The 20,037-nt window shown below is 45.9% G+C and overlaps 1 protein-coding gene across 1 annotated transcript in view; it reads right to left on the reverse strand.

Moving 5' to 3' along the window:
* Nucleotides 1-19,905, reverse strand: part of Pskh1 (protein serine kinase H1) — a 34,618-nt gene extending 14,713 nt beyond the window's left edge. The window contains exons 1-2 of the mRNA XM_059264097.1: nt 19,781-19,905; nt 619-1,645 (exon numbers count right to left, since the gene is read on the reverse strand). Of these exons, the coding sequence (XP_059120080.1) occupies nt 619-1,575 (957 nt within the window). The 5' untranslated portion in view covers nt 1,576-1,645; nt 19,781-19,905. The remainder of the gene's footprint in view (nt 1-618; nt 1,646-19,780) is intronic.
* Between the last annotated feature and the right edge of the window lie 132 nt (nt 19,906-20,037).

Consider the following 20,037-nt stretch of genomic DNA (forward strand, 5'->3'; position numbering starts at 1 on the left):
AGGTCAGAGGGTGGGGTGATTTCCTTTATCATTCCCCACCCTATTTTTTGAGACAGGGTTTCTCACTGAATATGGAACCCAGCAATTCGGCTAGAGGGTTCCTCCCACCACTGGCTCCCCAGTACTCAGATGACAAGTACATGCCACTACATCCAACTCTTTTACATGGGTTCTGGGGATCAGAACTCAGGTCCTTCTGCTTACATGGCAAGCATGTAACTAGCTGAGCCATCTCCCCAGTCCCAGCCCACTTCTTTTGTTTTGTTTGAGACAGGGTCTCACTAGGTGGCCTGGAACTTGATATGGAGACCAGCCTGGCCAGCCCATTTCTTAATGTACTTGTTCATTAGACTGACCTCTTTACTCCATCTTTTCTTGATCACTTTCCCCGTCTTTACTTAACCACCTCTCACATAAATTTTCTGCTCCCAAGTCCTCACCTCAAAGCTTACGTTTAGGGGAATCTAAACCAGGGCACTCTGCTAGACCCTGTCATTTCTACACTGGCCCCCATGAGCAGTACCCTGAAAGCAAATCCCACTGACCACGAGTTAGAGGTTATACCTTCCCGCTGAGGGCCCCCCTAACATTCCTGGAACAGAAGCAAGACAAACTCACCTCCCCCAAATAACTGTATTTGCCCCTGAGGATCTGCCGGTACAGCCGGGTGCGGTTATCATCCTCAAAGGGCATGGTGCCACTGAGTAGGATGTAGGCAATAACACCCAGTGCCCACATATCCACGGAATTGGTATAGGGTTTTCGAACCAGGACCTCAGGAGCAATATACTCAGGTGTGCCACAGGTGGTCTTCATCAGGCAATCATCACCTTTCTTTCGGGCACTGGCCAAGCCAAAGTCAGTGATGATGATCTTGGAGTCAGTGCCTGGGTGGTAGTAGAGGAGATTCTCAGGCTTGAGGTCTCGGTGTGTGATGCCCAGGGCATGCAGATACCGGACACCATCCAGTACCATTTGCAGCACTCTTGTGGCATCCCGCTCAGTGAAAGAACCTTTGGCAATAATCCGGTCAAAGAGCTCACCACCAGTGGCCAGCTCCATCACCATATATACACGCTCCTGTGTCTCAAACACTTCCACCAGCTGAATGATGTTGGCATGGCGCACCCGGCGCAGCACTCGGAGCTCAGACTCACACACCTCCCGCCCTTCGCGGTACTTGGTCTCAATCATCTTGATAGCATACGGCTGTCGGGTTGCCCGGTGCTCCACACGTACCACTCGGCTAAAGCTGCCTCGGCCGATCAGGGCCTTGATATCATACTTAGCTGTCACACGTGGGTCAAACTTGGCCCTGTACTTTGCCACCCTGGCCCTGCGTGGTGGTTCTGAGGGAGGCTCTGTGTGGCCAGTAGTGGGAACACCAGGGCAAGGAGGTGCATACTGACTGTTGGCTGGGAACCCAGCTTTGAGAGGGCCAACACTGTCCACCTCTGTGATGAAGTGCTTGTATACATCATTCTTAGTGCCACTAAAGGGCTCCACTTTCTTGACCAGATCCAGCTGGACATCCTTGGGTGGCTCAGGAAGGACCTTGCTTGTCCCACAGCCCATCACGGACACGGGGGCATCCTCTCCAGCGAGGCTGGCAGGACCTGCTCTGTAGGCAGTGCCCCGTCTACACCTATGCAAACAGAAGAGAGGGTCAGTATGGTCAGGACAACCCTGAAGGACAACAGTGGTGCACATCTGTAATTCTAGACTCTGGAGGCAGAGGTAGGAAGACCATGCAAGTTTAAGGCCAGTCTGGTCTACAAAGCAACATAATGGGCCCTCCAACGCTACTGGACTCTGTCCAAAAACAAAGTAACAAAAATTGACTGACACAATACCCTGCAAAAGGATGTCTTTGACTTCTTAAGAAGTTAGGAGTAGGGGATGGAGAGATGGCTCAGCAGTTTAAGAACACTGGCTGCTCTTCCAGAGGACCAGAGTTCAATTCTTAGCACTCATGTGGCAGCTCACAATTGTTTGTAACCCCAGTTCCAGGAGACCGGATGTCCTCTTCTAGCCTCCTATGGCACGAGGCACACACATGGTACATAGACATACATATAGGCAAAACACCTGCACACATAACACTCGGGAGGCAGAGGCAGGCGGATCTCTCTGAGTTCGAGGCCAGCCTGGTCTACAGAGCAAGTTCCAGGACAGCTAGGGCTGTTACAAAGAGAAACCCTGTCTTGAAAAAAACAAACAAAACAACACACAAAAAAAAAAGAACTTGGATTTCAATCTCAGTGGAGGGTCTAGGAAAAAGACTAGGTCTGCTCTCCAGGGTGTTGCCTTACATTTCCCTGGATCTCAGTCTCATGCTGTTCTTCAAGCCTAAGAGAGGGCAAGAACATTCACCAGGCACAGCTGTTGGGTCCTTCATATCCTCTTTAGTCTTCCTGGCCCTTCTGGCTGAAGTCATATTTCCTAAATGTTAAAATCACTCCTCATTATTGTGACTCATCTTTTCTGAAACAGGGATGTAGAATGCTGGAGACCTCTTCCAGCATCAGCACCCATAAGAACTCAGAAAGCTGTTCCTCCAAGGTCTCCATGGCGAGCTTCCCAGTCGTTATCTTCCTACAGAGGTGGACCCAATACAACAGCCAAACTACCTTGAGTCCATTTTTATTTCACTCTTTGCTGTGTGCTTTCTACAGCCTTCCTCCTGTACAGTCTTCTCTTTGGCAGTTACCCTCTTCCATAGTCTCATATTTGCCCAGTTTACCACGTGGCGAAAATCTATTCCAGAGCACTTGAGACCAGAAATCTTGGCACAATGTCAGTAGGTAGCTCCAAAACACTCTCCAGGCTACCTTGTGATCCTGGATGCTGCATGCTGGACTGCAGACCAAGTCAGAGTTCTCCAGAGAACCATGTTGGACTGTACCTCACCTCTGCTGGATCCCGTAACCAACCCCTTTGCTTGAAGGAAGTTGACTCAAAATAAACCCCTTTTGACTATCAAATAAACTACGTGGAATTGCCTCATTAATTGCCACTATACATAGAAACATGTTTTTTATAGAAATTGGTTAAGATTAGGTTGAGAAAGGGTCTTTCTATGTGGCCCAGACTAACCTGGAACTCTTTTCTCCTTTTTTGAGATAAGAGTCTTATGTGACCTGGACTGGCCTTGAACTCAATATATAGCCCAATGCTAGAATTACAATCATGTTCCACCATGCCCAGTAAATAGTGGATTTCAATAGAGCATAGTGTTAAGCCTGAGAAATAGTAGTTGCCATATGTAGAGTGACACATGGTGTTAGGGAAGGCAAGAATTGATCAAGTAATGGGGCATGTTGGCTCAAACAGTAATCATAACCTTCAGGAGACTGGCAAGAGGATTGCTAAAAGTTCAAGGCCAACCTGGGCTACAGTGTGAGCTCTGGATTCACAGAGAGCAGAGAGAGGCTGAGGTATATATACACTCCATGGCACAGTATTTTTCTAGCATGCACAAGGCCCGGGGTTTGATTCTCAAGCTCTGCCCTCCCTACACCCCCCCAAAAAGAGTCAAGTCAGCAGAGGTAAGGAATGGAGATTCAAACAGAGACAGTAAACATACTTCAAGGCCCAGAAGTCTAGAGTATGCCTGGGAATGGGCACTATAGTGATATAAAGCTGAGCATGAAGTTTTGGAAGATTAGCAGGAACCAGGTTATAGTGAGGACTAGGCCTTCTTGTGAAGTGATGGAGAATTACCAAATAGTTTATAAAGAGAGAGTTAATCTTATCTTTGTTTAGAAAGAAGTGTAAGGTTAGACTAACAATGGTCAGAGTGATCTAAATGGGCTAATCACAGTGTGGCCCAACAGTGAGATGGAATTAAAGACTTGAGCAGCTGGGCAGTGGTGGCGCACGCCTTTAATCCCAGCACTCAGGAGGCAGAGGCAGGCGGATCTCTGTGAGTGAGAGGCTAGCCTGGTCTACAGAGTGAATTCCAGGACAGCCAGGGCTACACTCAGAAACCCTGTCTCGAAAACAAACAAACAAACAAACAAATATAATTGTATGGTTGGGGTCACCACAACCTGGGAACTGTACTAAAGGAAGGGTCGCAGCATTAGGAGGGTGAGAACCACTGCACTAGAGGTTGGACATAGGGAGTCGGGGGGAGTGAGGCAGTGCTCCAGCTCCTCACTCAGCTCCTGGGCGAAGGCTCAGGAGTTTTGTGGGAACAGTGTGACAGTTCAGCTTTGTGTAAGCTGCAGTGCACTGGAACTGTCCATGTGACATTTACTGTGGGTCACGGGATACAGACTTTGATATCTCAATAGAGCTGGCTGGGGCTGCCCAAGAGGAGTGTAATTGTACTACTAAGGTACATAGAAGGTCAGGACCAACATGTACATCTCTTCACTACCTTGTGAAGTCAGAAACTAATCCAATCAAAGGCAGCAGGAGACCCAGGCAGGACCCAGACCCAAACTGTGGCAATGTTAGGGTCACAGAAAACTCAGAGAGGCCCTCAGATTATAGTGAGTCAGGGCTTGAACTCAAGGTAAAGAAGCCAGTCCTAAGCAGAGATCGGGTTACAAACCCCCTCAATATGGGGCTGGGGTGCAGTTCTGAAGTAGAACACTTACCCAGCAGGCATGAGGCTCCGAGGTGATCCCCAGTATGGTAACAAACAACAAGCCGGTGAGATGACTCAGTTGGTAAACTGTTTACCATGTATGCATGAGGACCTGAGCTGGATCCCCAGAACACCCATCCTCAAACAAACAAACAAACAAACCAAACAGCTGGTGTGCGGTCGTGCACCTATAACCCCAGTGCTGGGGAGGTGAAGACAGGAAGATTCCTGAGGCTTGCTCACCAACTAGTTTAGCTGAATGTTGAACTCCAGGTTTGGTGAGAGAGCTCAGTGGCTAAGGAGCTTGTCACCAAGCCTGATAACCTGAGTTTGATTCCTGGAACCAACAGGGTGGAAGGAGAGAACTGACTCTCAAAAACTGTCTGCTGCCGGGCACAGAGATGCACGCCTTTAATCCCAGCACTCAGGAGGCAGAGGCAGGTGGATCTCTTTGAGTTAGAGGCTAGCCTGGTCTACAGAGTGAGTTCCAGGACAGCCATAGCTATATAGTGAGACCCTGTCTCGGGAAAAGAAGAAAAAAGTTGTTCCCTAACCTCCACAACAGACAAAACCTCTGACCTCTACACACACATGGGTGTACCTGCATGTGCACACACACAAACACACACATGGAGATAGAAAAAAAGGTAAAAACAAAACAAAGCAAATCCATCAGACATAAAGGAAGAATTTGGAGCACACAGACTAAGAGCTCAGATTTACTTAGTATACCAATGTGGTTCTCAGCAGACTAAAGTTAACCTTTCCTTACATGAAAGGCAACAACTCATCTCCAGGGTTTGGTATTACCAAAATACCCAGGAGAGGCCACACAGACTTACGTTTAATCTTCAAGTTTAAAAGTTTTATTACATTTATTTATTTATTTATTTATTTGTTTGAGTGTGTGTGTGTGTGTGTGAGAGAGAGAGAGAGAGAGAGAGAGAGAGAGAGAGAGAGAGAGAGAGAGAGAAGAGAAGGAGAAGAGAATAGTTCAGAGTAACCTCATTCTCTCTTTCCACCATGTGGGTCCTGGGAATTTTTTTTTTTTTTTTTGGTCCTGGGAATTTAACTCAGATTGCTGGACCAGTCCTCCCAAATTAGAACATCATGTTTAAACAAAGACATTCAGAAAGTAGATTCCTTCTGATACAGGTCAATGACTAGAACTATGAACCAACAATTTTGCAGACTCCTCTCTTCCTTCAGGAAAACACATGTATTGAAACCCAGGAAGAAGATAGTTCTTGGGCAGAGCACAGGCCTCTGGTTCCTGACCCTCAAACCCACATGGTAAGCAACATTTATCACTAAGGAGAAGGAATACAAGCTGCATGGGTGATCCACCGTGGGGACACTCAGAAATCACTTCTTCCAGCTGAGTAATGGTAACTCTAGATTTACAACTAATTAGCTATCTCTACATACACACTTGATGAGAAAAACAAGGTTTATCAAGAAAACACCCTCAGTGGGGTGGGGTGCACGCCTTTAATCCCAGTACTTGGGAGGCAAAAGCAGGTGGATCTCTGTGAGTTGGAACCAGCCTGGTCTACAGAGGGAGTTCCATGGTAGCTGAGAAACCCTATCTGTCGAAAAACCTAAAAAAAAAAAAAAAAAAGAAAGAAAAAAAGAAAAGAAAAAAAAACAAAAACAAAAAACCCTGACCTTTCACTTTAAACAAAGCCTGCACAAAGATCTGAGATTAGCAATAAAGCACCATGTTTATTCCAAGCAGAAACACTTCATAGGTAATAGCAGACTGCTATCAGTACTCTACCATCCAAATAAGGGTTGAAATTGGAAAAGGTGGCAGCTCCAAAAAGCTAGGGGCCATAGGTAATACCCTCCAGATGATCACAGTAGCTCCACACTCCAATCATATCACTCTGTAGCCCTGACTAACCTGGAACTACGTAGACCAGGCTGGCTTCAAACTCACCGAAATTCACCTGTCTCTATCTCTGAATGCTCAACTCCAATCACATCTGTTAACTTCTCTTCCCAAAGTGATGGAGTGAAAATGAAGACATAGGGAAAATGGCGGAGACTGGCAAAAACTTGGGAAGAACCTATTCCTTGAGTTTTCTTGTGTATGTGCCCAACTTAGTAGCCAGCATGGGTACTGGAGTAGACAGGATGAGTGAGCAAGCAGCCTCAGGGAAGAGACCCCCCTGGGTCATGTTATACCAGGTCACAAAGCTAACACAGAAACTGACTGATTCTCCAGGATCTGCTCTATACCTTCAGATCCTAGACTGATGGAAACCACTCCTCCGGGAAAGGCCAAGCATGCTGGGCAGTAGCAGAGGGAGTGAGCACTTGGCACTGCTGTCTTCCTTGATACGACAGAAAGGATCAGCCAAGAGAGGTAGGGAGACTTGTGCAAAGCCTCTCAAACTGTAGTGGACAAGCATGGACTCCTGTCTCGTGGCGCTCCATCCAAGGATCTTTTCATTACACAGTAAAGATTTCAGAAGTATCTGGGCCCAGCAGAACTTGACCTCAGCAGGTCAAAGCCTGAACTGTTCCTCACATCACTAAGGTGGTGACTCAACACACCTCTGCGGAGCCCTGTTCTGTCATGCAGCTCACAGCTTTATTCTATTTTTCTTCTTTTTTAGACAGTCTTGCTATGTAGCCCTAATTGACCTTGAACTCACTATGTAACCTGGGCTGGCTTCTAATTTGCAGTAATCCTTCTGCCTAAGCTCCTGAGTGCTAGGATTACAGGCATGTGCCGCTCAGACTAGCTCCACAGATCTGCTCTAGACTGCCTTTCATTACACCACGGTCAGCTCCTTGAGGAAGGCCTGTTTCTCAGCTTTCCAGGACTCCCTCTGTACCTGGCAAAGTGCTGAGCTCAGGAAGCATTCACTGTCTGTCAGCAACGAGGGAAGCGGAGTCCACCTGAATTCCTATTTGCTGTGAGGAACAACGAAAAGACTCTGAGGAATTTTCAAGGGGCAAAAAGAAGCCACAATGGTGGTTCAACATCCTCCACAACAACGGGAGGTTATCTGAACTCCAAAGTAAGTTTGTCCACAAGCTTGCAGACCTAACTCTATGGAAGACCAGGAGTAAAGAGCTAGACACAGAGGCCAGGTTTGTAAATGTCTCGCAATGGCAGGAAAAGATTGCCTCTCTCCAATACCATATACCAACAATTTTTCCCCCACATTAAAGCAAGATAACCTTTCACCTATAAAGATCCTGAACCAAGCCAGGCGGTGGTGACACACACCTTTATTCCCAGCACTCAGGAGGCAGAGGCAGGCAAGTCTCTGTGTCTCTGAGATTGAGGACAGCCTGGTCTACAGAGTCTACAGAGTTCCAGAACAGCCAAGGCTACGTAGAGAAACCCATCGAAGAGGAAAAAAGAAAAAAAAGACAGAAATCTCTCAGGAATCTCAAGAATTAGTAATTGCTAAACTGTACTTATCATCATCATATCATCATAAGGCAAACATACACCAGACAAAAATTCTTGCCATTTTAGACAAAAACTTCTGAACAGGAGCAGCTGCAGACTTGAAGAGAACTCTGCTTTCTACAACAGGAAGACTAACACAGCAATCTCACTTCTAGAAACAATACTACAAAACCACTTTCATAAGGGTACAGATAAGTGTTATGGAATATTACTGTAACTATGTAAAGACGTGTTACTTTTGTTTATGCTGCATTTGCTTAACTAGGTAAAACTGTGTTGCTGTTGCACCGTGCCTGCCTAAGGCACCTCATTGGCCTAATAAAAAGCAGAGGTGGGATAGATAGGGCTGGCAGGCAGCGAGAATAAGTAGGAGGAGGAATCTAGGCTGGAGAGAGAAGGTGGATAAAAGAGGGGGAGATGCGTAGGGCCAGACAGACAGACATGGAAGAAGCAGGAAAATAGGACATACAGAAGGAAAGAAAGGTACAAAGATCCAAGGCAAAATGTAGATGAAGAGAAACAGGTTAAATTAAGTTATAGGAACTAGCTAGAAACAAGCATCAACTAAGGCCGAGCATTCATAACTAATAAGAAGTCTCTGTATTTGGAGGCCGGTAGTCTGAGAAAGCCTGCTACTGACATGTGTATGAGAAATTTCACAGGAGCATTCTTTAACATGATGAAAAACTAGGGGCTGGAAATATAGTTAGTGTCAGAGTTCATACGTAGCATGTAAGAGGCTCGGGGTTCACAGCAAAAGTAAATTTTTTAAGTTGGAAAACAGGGTTGGGGGATGGCTCAGTCAGTAAACTATCTGTCCTAAACACATGGGAACCTGAGTCTGAGTGCCCAGCACCCATGTAAAAAGCTGGACACTGTGACACAGAAATGCAATCCCAAGACTCTGAGGAGAGGGAAGGAAGGAGTTCCTGGAAACCACTGGCCTGCAATTCTTACCCACATGGTGGCTCACAACTACCTCTAACGCTGGTTCCAGGAGATCCTATGCTCTCTTCTGACCTCTACACACATACATTCGGGCAAAACACTCATGCATATAAAATAAAATAAATAAATCTAAAAAAATTTAAATAAGAAAGAGAGTGATAGAGAAGACATCTGACATTTACCTTAGGCCTCCATATGTAGGTACACACACAAACACGTACACACATATAAACACACACACAAAATAAATAATTTAAAAAACATAACTAAATAAAAAATTTAAATTAGCTGAGAACAGTAGTACATGCCTATAATCCCAGCACTTGAGAGACTGGCGAAGGAGTACCACAGCAAATGTGATGACAACAGGAATATGTAGCCAGACTGCCTCACAAGAGAGTGCCAGGAAGATGGCTCACCAGGTTCAGGTGCCTGCTGCCAAACATGCCAATCTGAGTTCACTCCTCAGAACGCACATGGTGTAAGGAGAGAACAAATTCCTACAAGTTGTCCTCTGACCTCCACCATGCCCACCATGTGTGGCATACGCACACACCTGCATACACAAAGTAAATCAATAAATGTAAGAGAAAAAAGCTTCTACAAAGAAAAGTTAGAAACAAAGCACATATTCAGCAATGAGAATATTAATCAACTCCAGGCCAGCTAGAGCTACCTAATAAGACCCTATCTCAAAAAAATGAAACAAAATGAAAACAGAAAGGGCAGGAAAAAATAAAATAACTCCTACTCAATAGAAAGGTACATTAAAACTGCAGGTTGCTAGGCAGTGGCCCATGCACTCAAGAAGCAGAGGCAGGCAGACCTCTGAGTTCGAGGCCAGCCTTGTCTGCAGTGAGTTCCAGGACAGGCGGGGCTACACAGAAAACCCTCTCAAAAGAAAAGAACTGTAGGTATAATTCAGCAGTACAGAACTTGCCTAATTTGTGCCAGCCCTCAGCACCAGAAAGGAGAGCTCAAGAAAGATACAAGTAAATATTGATACTAGCCGGGCGGTGCTGATGCACGCCTTTAATCCTAGCACTCGGGAGGCAGAGGCAGCACTCGGGAGGCAGAGGCAGGCGGATCTCTGTGAGTTCGAGGCCAGCCTGGACTACAGAGTGAGTTCCAGGACAAGCTCCAAAGCTACACAGAGAAACCCTGTCTCGAAAAAAAAAAAAAAAAAAAATTGATACTGTATACCAGGATCCATACCTGTGACTTACTGTAGAATAAACCTAAATGTATGTAAAATTATGCGCAATGAGAGGTTTTACTCTTTTTATTTATTGTTTTGGGAGGCTCTCAGCCCATGCTGGCCTTGAACTTACTATATAGACAAAGATGACTTTGAGCTCCTGATCCTCCTCCCTCTACTCCAAAGCACTGAGATCACAGGCCTGCACCTCCATGCCCCGTCTTACGAGGTGCTAGAGACTGAACCCAGGGCTTCCTACATGCGAGGCAAACACTCCACCTACCAACTGAGCTGCACCTCCAGTCCTTCTCCTTCTTAGATACATTTTTTCCTTGTTATTGAGGAGGTTAAATCCAAAGGCTTCACACATGCAAGGCAGGTGCTCACCACTGAGCTGTATCCCTGCCCCATTTTGTTGGTAGTGTTTTTTATTTTAAAATAATTAATTTTTAAAAAGAAAATAAACATTTATTTTATATAAATAGTGGTGGCACATATCTTTAACCCCAGCACTTGGGAAGCAGAGGGCAGTGGATCTCTGAGCTTGAGGCCAGCCTGGTCTACAGAGCAAGTTTCAGGGCTACACAGAGAAACCCTCTCTCAGAAAAACAAAAAATAAATAAATAAAATTAAATTTATTTCTTTTTATGTGTATGGATGTTTGGCCTGCATGTATGTCTGTGCACCACATGCATACCTGGTGGCCATGCACACCAGAAGAGGGTATCAGGTTCCTGGGGCTGGAGTTACAAACAGTTGTGAATAGCCATGTGGTTGCTGGGAATCAAACGTGGATCCTCTGGAAGAGCAGCCAGGGCCCTTAACCACTGAGCCATCTATCTAGACCCTTTGGGTTTTTTATTGTTTTTTTGTTTGTTTGTTTGTTTGTTTTTTGTTTGTTTGTTTTTTAAGAAAGGGTTTCTCTGTTTAACAGCTCTGGCTGTCCTGGAACTTGCTCTGTAGACCAGACTTGCCTCAAACGCACAGAGATCCACTAGACTCTGTCTCCTGAGTGGTGGGATTAAAAGCATGTGCCACCACCGCCTGGTATTCCATAAAGTTTTTTTTAATTAATAACTGGATATCAACATGTAAAAGATTGCAAATAAACCCATATCTGTCACCATGCACAAAACTTAAGTCCAAGTGAATCAAAGACCTCAACATAAATCCAGTTACACTGAACTTGATAGAAGAGAAAGTAGGAAGTACTCTTGAATGCATTGACACAGGAGGTCACTTCCTAAATATAACACCAGTAGCACAGACACCGAGAGCAACAATTAATAAATGGGACCTCTTGAAACTGGGAAGCTTTTGTAGGGCAAAAGACACAGTCAATAAGACAAAAAGACAGCCTACAGAATGGGAAAAGACCTTCACCAACCCCACATCTGACAGAGGACTGATCTCCAGGGTATATAAAGAACTCAAGAAACTAGACATCAAAATACTGAACAATCCAATTAAAAAATAGGTTACAGAGCTAAACAGAGAATTCTCAAAAGAAGAATCTCAAATGGCTGAAAGGCATTTAAGGACATGCTCAACATCCTTAGTCATCAGAGAAATGCAAATCAAAACAACTCTGAGATACCATCTTACACCCGTCAGAATGGCTATGATCAAAAACACTAATGACAGTCTATGCTGGAGAGGATGCGGAGCAAGGGGAACACTCCTCCACTGTTGGTGGGAGTGCAAACTTGTACAACCACTGTGAAAATCAGTATGGTAGTTTCTCTGAATATTGGGAATCGATCTACCTCAAGACCCAGCCATACCACTCTTGGGCATATACCCAAGGAATGCTCAATCATACCACAAACATACATGCTCAACTATATTCACAGCAGCATTATTTGTAATAGCCAGAACCTGGAAACAACCTAGATGCCCGTTAACTGAAGAATGGATTAAGAAAATGTGGTACATATACACAATAGAGTACTACTCAGCAGAGAAAAAGAATGACATCATAAAATTTGCAGGAAAATGGATGGAACTAGAAAATATCATCCTGAGTAAGGTAACCCAGACCCAGAAGGATAAACATGGTATGTACTCACTCATAAGTGCAACCCACAGATCCAGGGAGGCTACCTAACAGGGGGCAATCTTAGGATGACAGTGGCTTATAATAAGTTTTCGTTTTGCCCAATCACTGGGCAAGCTTTAGTGAAACATTTCACTATTAGGAATAAGAATTTGTACCGTATCAAGCTGATAAAAGAAATGCTGGCTGTACTTCCAGGAGGGGAGGCTAAAATCTTTTTAGATTATGGATTAGCCTATAGAAAAATGTCTGCTATAAATCAAACAGTGAAGGGGAAGATGAATAGGAATCTCACTTACACAACTTAAGTAAAACATAGCTCTCTGAACAGATGAAGATAGGTTCCTTCTGTATCCCAGAATCTAATCAATATTATATGTATAATTCAGCTACAATTTGGCTTAAAAGGGCTTACTGGGAAACGTTATCATTTTTACTATTTTCTACAGAGAAAGTATTTCCCAGTTTCAAATAACCCTGGACTTTTAAATTATAACCTGTTTTTATGATAAAAAAAAATTTTTAATCAGGAAGTAAAACAGCATTTGTTCCTAAAAAGCACTTATGTGCCAGACGGTGGTGGTGCACCCCTTTAAACCCAGCACTCAAGAGGCAGAGCCAGGCAGATCGAGGCCAGCCTGGTCTACAGAGCAAGGTCTAGGACAGGCACCAAAACTACACAGAGAAACCCTGTCTTGGGGGGGAGGGTAGCACTTATATGTCACTTTCTCTTATGTTTTAACTTTTATGGGGCATTTTCTGTTGTTTTGAAATAGGGTCTCCCTATTTAGCTCAGGTTGGTTTTGAACATGGAATTCTCCTGGCTCAGCCTCCCAAGTGCTAAGATTACAGATGTGTATAACCATGCCTGGCTGTAGCCGGAGAGTTTCTCTCCCGGGCTCGCCAAGCCCCATAGTCCCGCAGGCCACTTATAAAATAAACACACAGACGCTTATATTATATAAACTGTTTGGTCTAATGGCTCAGGCTTCTTGCTATCTAGTTCTTATATCTTAAATTAACCCATATCTATTAATCTATAAGTTGCCACGTAGCTCGTGGCTTACCAGTACTTCACATCTCGCTTTTCATGGTGGAGGCTGGCAGCATCTCTCTGCCTCAGCCTTCCACTTCCCAGATTTTTCCTCTCTCTTTGTCCCGCCTATACTTCCTGCCTGGTTACTGGCCAATCAGTGTTTTATTTATCAATCAATCATCCACAGCAACTAGCTTTTAACTTTTAATATCATTAATGATTGTTATCTTTTTCTCTTGTCTTTTTTTATTTATTTTATTATTATTATTTTTTTAGATAGAGTTTCTCTGTGTAGTCCTGGCTGTCCCGGAACTCACTGTATAGACCAGGGTGGCCTTAAACTCAGAGATCTGCCTGCCTCTGCCTCTCCAATGCTGGGATTAAAGATGTGTGCTGCCACAATTGTTACAGTTTTTATTATTTACTCATTTCCTTATTATTTTTTGAGATGGGGGTGTATCTCTTGCTCTTGCTGGTCTTAAACTCCTAAGCTCAAGCAATACCTCTGTCTCAGCCCCAAGCAGCTGGCACCATAGTCTTACAGCGCCATGCCCAGCTATGGCTTCTCATTAGAAAATAGTATCTTAGCCGAGCAGTGGTGGCATACGCCTTTAATCCCAGCACTCGGGAGGCAGAGCCAGGCAGATCTCTGTGAGTTCGAGGCCAGCCTGGGCTACCAAGTGAGTTCCAGGAAAAGGCGCAAAGCTACACAGAGAAACCCTGTCTCGAAAAACTAAAAAAAAAAAGAAAGAAAGAAAAAGAAAATAGTATCTTGGGACCCCACTGTCCAAGGACTACAGCTGAACACACTGTCCTCCATGGTAACAGTGGTAGACAGCAACCCCATCTTGCTGACAGTGAGATTTCCAAGGTTTCCTTTATGTTCCTTTATGTTCCTCACTTTGTCATGTTGCCCAACTCTAAGACACCCCACCATCAGAAATACAGATATGGGGCTGGAGAGATGGCTCAGGGGTTAAGAGCACTGATTGCTCTTCCAGAGGACCAGGGTTCAATTCCCAGCACCCACTTAGCAGCTCACAACTGTCTGTAATTCTAGTTCCAGGGAACCCAACACCCATGGCAAAACACCAAAGTGCATAAAATAAAAACAAGCCAGGTGGTGGTGGTGGTGGCGGCCGCCGCCGCCGCCGCCGCCGCCGCCGCCGCCGCCACCACCACCACACAGGCCTAGAACCCACAGACCACCAGACAGGGATAGAACTCACAGAGATCTGCCTGCCTCTGCCTCCCAAGGGCTGGGATTAAAGGTGTGTGTCACTAAGCCCGGCTGACCATCATTCTTATGATGCCCTGAAAGGCCACTTCAAACCTGTAGCCTGAAAAAGTCTCTCAGATTATTTCCTTACAGCTAATGAAAACATCATGTTTTCATTACGTTAACATCTAATACCCTGACAATGCAAGACTGTATCAAAAATCAGTGCAGTGATGACCTAGCCAATCTAATACTAAGATTTCTGGAAGGGAAGGGTGTTTGGATAAGCCTCTTTCCAGCTCTCGATAATCAGGATTGCTTACCTCTTTCTAGAGCTTTACTTCTCAGGTTTTCTCCATACGCCAAGATGGGCAGAGAACGGCACTGCTGTGCAATGGACCAATGGAGACAGCTGCTCTCGGCTCCACTGCAGTGTAAGGGCCAATGGTTTCAGCTGCTTACAGCACAGTCACATCATCACAGCTGCTTAAGCGCTGAGGCAGGGCAGAGCTGCTCATAGAACACGCTCACACTACAAAGCCAAGTAACAGGCCAAATCAAACTCTCACTCAGTTAACTATGACCTTGTGACTCTGCCACAAGACCTCAGCATCTATTTCAAATTCCACAGGCACTCGGAGCTTCAAGGGCATTCTGTCCCAAGTGCCAAGAAAATCAGAGATGTGAAACTACAGCTCATTGTCAGAGGCAAACAAGTTTCCTGGAGGTTGAACTTTCTCTGGCTCATTTATACAATTTTAGCACAGGATCACAATTAGACCTAGAGAACTTGCTTACTCAGCAAACTTATCCTCTAGTGCGTTAGATCCCAAAGCCCTTCTAGGGAGTGGCCAACTGCATCTATCTGACGAGAAGCAGTGCCATCAGAGTTCTCTGATGCCTAGAAGTGACCTTGAAGAAACCACAAAACACAAGGCGGCTTTCTACACACAGTTCAATATGAAGAACAACTTTAAAAGATGACATTTTTTGGGCCTGGTGGGCAAGGCCCATAATCCAAGCTACTCAGGAAGCTGAGGTAGGAAAATCCCAAGACCTCTCTAAGCTGCAGAGTGAGTTCAAGACCAGCCTTGGCAACTTAGTAAAATCCTATCTCAAAACCAAAAGTGAAGAAGAGGGCTGGGGCAATACCTCACTGCTAGAGTTCTTAACCAGGTCCAACACTCAGTACTAGGGAAAAACAAAACAAAACCATCAACCACAATGGGGCTGGCAGGAGAGTTCAGTGGGTGAAGGCACCTGCTGCTGAGACTGACAACCTGAGACTGACAACATGCGGAGAGAACCAACTGTCACCTACACACACACACACACACACACACACACACACACATTCTCTCTCTCACACACACACACATTCTTTCTCACATACACATACATTCTCTCTCACACATACACACACACACATTCTCTCTCACACACACACTCTCTCTCACACACACACTCTCTCTCACATACACACATTCTCTCTCACACACACACATTCTCTGACACACACATTCTCTGACACACACATTCTCTCACACACACTCTCTCTCACACACACACACACACACATTCTCATACACACACTCTCACACAAACACTCTCACATACACACACATTCTCTCACACATACACACAAACATTCTCATATACATACACACATTCTCTTTCTCACATACACACACTCTCTCACATACACACACATTCTCTCACACACACACTCTTTCTCACACACACACTCTCTCACACACACACATTCTCATACACACACTCTCACACACACACATTCTCTCTCACATACACACACATTCTCTCTCTCACACACACACTCTCTCTCACATACACATTCTCTTTCTCACATACACACACACATTCTCTCTCACACACACACTCTCTTACACACACACTCTCTTACACACACTCTCATACACACACAAATTCTCTCTCATACACACACACATTCTCTCTCTCACACACACTCTCTTACACACACACTCTCATACACACACAAATTCTCTCTCATACACACACACATTCTCTCTCTCACACACACACACTCTTACACACACACTCTCACACACACAAATTCTCTCTCATACACACACACATTCTCTCACACACACTCTTTCTCACACACACTCTCTCACACACACACATTCTCATACACACACACACTCTCACACACACATTCTCTCTCACATACACACACATTCTCTCTCTCTCTCACACACACACACACACACACACACGCTCTCTCACACACACACACATTCTCTCTCTCACACACACACTCTCTCTCTTACACACACACTCTCTTACACACACACTCTCATACACACACTCTCATACACACAAATTCTCTCTCATACACACACACACACACTCTCTCTCTCACACACACACACACTCTCTCATATACACACATTCTCTCTCACATACTCTCTCTCTCTCTCTCTCTCTCTCTCTCTCTCACACACACACACACACACACACACACTCACAGAAAGATGAAAATTTCCAGAAAGAGAGAGAGAGGCAGAAAGATGAAAATTTCCGGAGCTAGCTCAATAGCTCAGTATTATAATTGACATATATTTGATTAGTATGCATAGGGCCCTGGATTTAATACCCAACACTGAAAGGAAAAAAATGATGGAAGACACTATGGACATTAGTAAACTGGCTTCCATTTAGAGAATTTCAACTGTACTAGGCATTTCATGTATGCTATCTCACCCATCTGCAATCTACTGAGATCTACTGAAGTAAACATGACTCTCCTATTTTGGATCTGGGCAAATAGAACTGAAAGACTCTCAGGATCCTAAAAAGCCAGTAATTGGCTCTGCAGCTGTGGTGCACGCCTTTAATCCCAGCACTCGGGAGGCAGAGGCAGGATCTCTGTGAGTTCGAGGCCAGCCTGGTCTATATAGTGAGTTCCAAGACAGCCAGGACTACACAGAGAAACTCTGTCTCGAAAAACAACAACAAAAAAGCCAGTAATCTAATTTAGGTCTTCAAAGCCTTCCCAAGGTCTGGGTAATGAATCCACAACACAAGTCTACAAGACCAGTAGCTTCCTGAGGCAATAACACAAAATTTTCATCCAAGAAGTGTAGTAATGTCATTAGCTTCAGCCTTTTTTCATTTTCTTTTCAAGGGACGGTCCTACTCTGTAGCCCAAGATGGTCTGGGGAACTCACCATACAAGCAAGACTGACCTCAAACTCATAGCAATCCTCCTGCCTCAGCCTCTAGAATGCTGGGATTACAGATGTGCACCACCATGCCCTGCTTTTGAAATGGGGATTTCTGAAATGGGGATACAGCTCAGTTGGTAGAATGCAAAACACCCTGGGATCAATCTCCATACAGGGGGAGGAAGACTTAAAAACTTTAAAAATACAGATTTCTATCTCATATCTTGGGTCTTTCCTGTTTTGGTTTTGTTTTATGAGATGGGGTCTCACTATGCAGCCCTGGCTGACATGGTACTCGATAGACAGTCTGAGATAGCTTAATACCCAAGGTAATCCTCCTCCTTCAGTTTCCCTAATGCTGGGGTTATAGCATTTGGGCTACCACACAACTTCTGAAACCAAATCATAAGCTGACCATGTAGCTTACTATCATCTAAGTGATAAAAGTACAGGCCCTGAGTTCAATCTCCACCATCAACAACAACAACAAACAGAGTGAAAAAATTCCCCCCACGAGAGCCTCCAACTCGTATCACATTGTCTTTCAACTTTTGAGCCTCCTGTTGCTTCTGCCTGGGGAGCGCGGTGATCCCAGGTATGCACCCCATTACCAGGGCTCTAGGTTGTTTTTGAGACAGGATCTCGTGGTCCTAAACCTACTGTGTAACCTAGGCTGGCCTTTACTAATTATCCTGCCTCCGTCTCATGAATGTCGGGATTAGAAGTATATCCTACCTTTTTCTTTCTTTCTTTTTTTAATTAAGACGGGGTTTCTCTGTGTAACAGCCCTGGCTGTCTTGTATCCCCCTGCCTCTGCCTCCTGAATGCTGGGATTAAAGGTATATGCCACCACTGCCGGTTGTACCCCACCATTTCTACTAAGAGTCAAACTCTTAGCTGGGCAGTGGTGGCGCACGCCTTTAATCCCAGCACTCGGGAGGCAGAGGCAGGCGGATCTCTGTGAGTTCGAGGCCAGCCTGGGCTACAGAGTGAGTTCTGGGAAAGGCTCCAAAGCTACAGAGAGAAACCCTGTCTCAGAAAACTAAAAGAGAGTAAAACTCTTGAGTTTGTATCTTGAAAAATTACTCCAAGAGAGTTTTAGGTCATTAAGATTGAAGAGGATGCAGCACCTACCACACACATAGGTGTTTGCTAAGACTCTCTCAGATGCTGGCTATGACAGACGCTCCGTGCTATGGCTTAATCCGTATCCATTCAAAAGACAGTGTCACCGTAGCTTTAACCAAACACTACCACTATGTGAAAGCAAGGGAGAGTTTTCCAAGGAAAAGACATCGCTGGTAGATTTTAAAGGACACATGTAAGTTTCCTATACTGATGGGGGAGGGTGGAACGAAAGAAGAGCTTCTTCACAAACCGAGAAAGCAGCTTATCTGAACCTCAAGGGTATGAAACCACGGAGCTAACCGGAGGCTCACACGCCTCAACAATACACTACACAAACGCAGTACAGGGCCCAAAAGTTGACTGCAGGGCTAGGCCTCATCACATTATGAAGAGCTCTGAACGCCGCGGGGTACAAGGTTTAGTTTTTCCCTACAGTGACTAGGGAGGCAGTTTTAACTAGTGATTTTGGGGAGGGAATTATCACTGCAGTAGCTTCGTAGAGGACTGAGCGGGGATGGGGCTCTCCTTGTAAGTATGACCGGTTTGCCGTGCAAGCGACCCAGCTGGACTCTGGCCCTTTTTCCAGCGAGTACATGGGAGCGATCGATGGCCCCCGCACGACCCTGGCGTTCACTCGCAAAGGAAGGGTGTGGGAGCAGGCGCCGCACGCAAGGTTAAGATCCACCTGACCCGCGCTGGACGCGGGACGGCGGAGCAGCAGACAGGGCAGCTGACCAGGTCCATCGGGCCCAACGCCGCCGCAGGTTTTGAGGCCATGCCAGGCGACCGTGGGTAGCCACGGCCCGGCCTGCTCCCCAGCCCGGAGGCCCCAGGGCACGGGGGCCGAGGGCTCGGAGTCGCACGGCGGCGGCCCGGCAGCGCCAAGCCCACGCCGCGGCCGAGCTCGCCAGCCCCTCACGCCGGTCAGGCCGAAGCCCCGAGCCGGAAGAAGGCCTCACCTCGCGCGAGCGGCGGGCTCTTCCGAGTCTCGGCGGCTCAGCCCACCGTCTCCCAGCCCAGGCCACGGACGCCGCCGCCATCCTCCCGCGTCAGCGTCGTGGCGTCATTACTGCGCGCGCCTGACGCCAAAACAAACTTGGGCGGCCTACGGGCAGGGAGCGAGGCGGACCCTCGGGTCGGTGTAGGCGGTGGGCGTCCTCGGAGGGCCTGCCAATCAACGTCTTCCGGCCGGAGAAGGGCTCTCCCGGAGGGGGGG

This window comes from Peromyscus eremicus, chromosome 5 (assembly GCF_949786415.1).
Source record: "Peromyscus eremicus chromosome 5, PerEre_H2_v1, whole genome shotgun sequence".
Lineage (NCBI taxonomy): Eukaryota > Metazoa > Chordata > Mammalia > Rodentia > Cricetidae > Peromyscus > Peromyscus eremicus.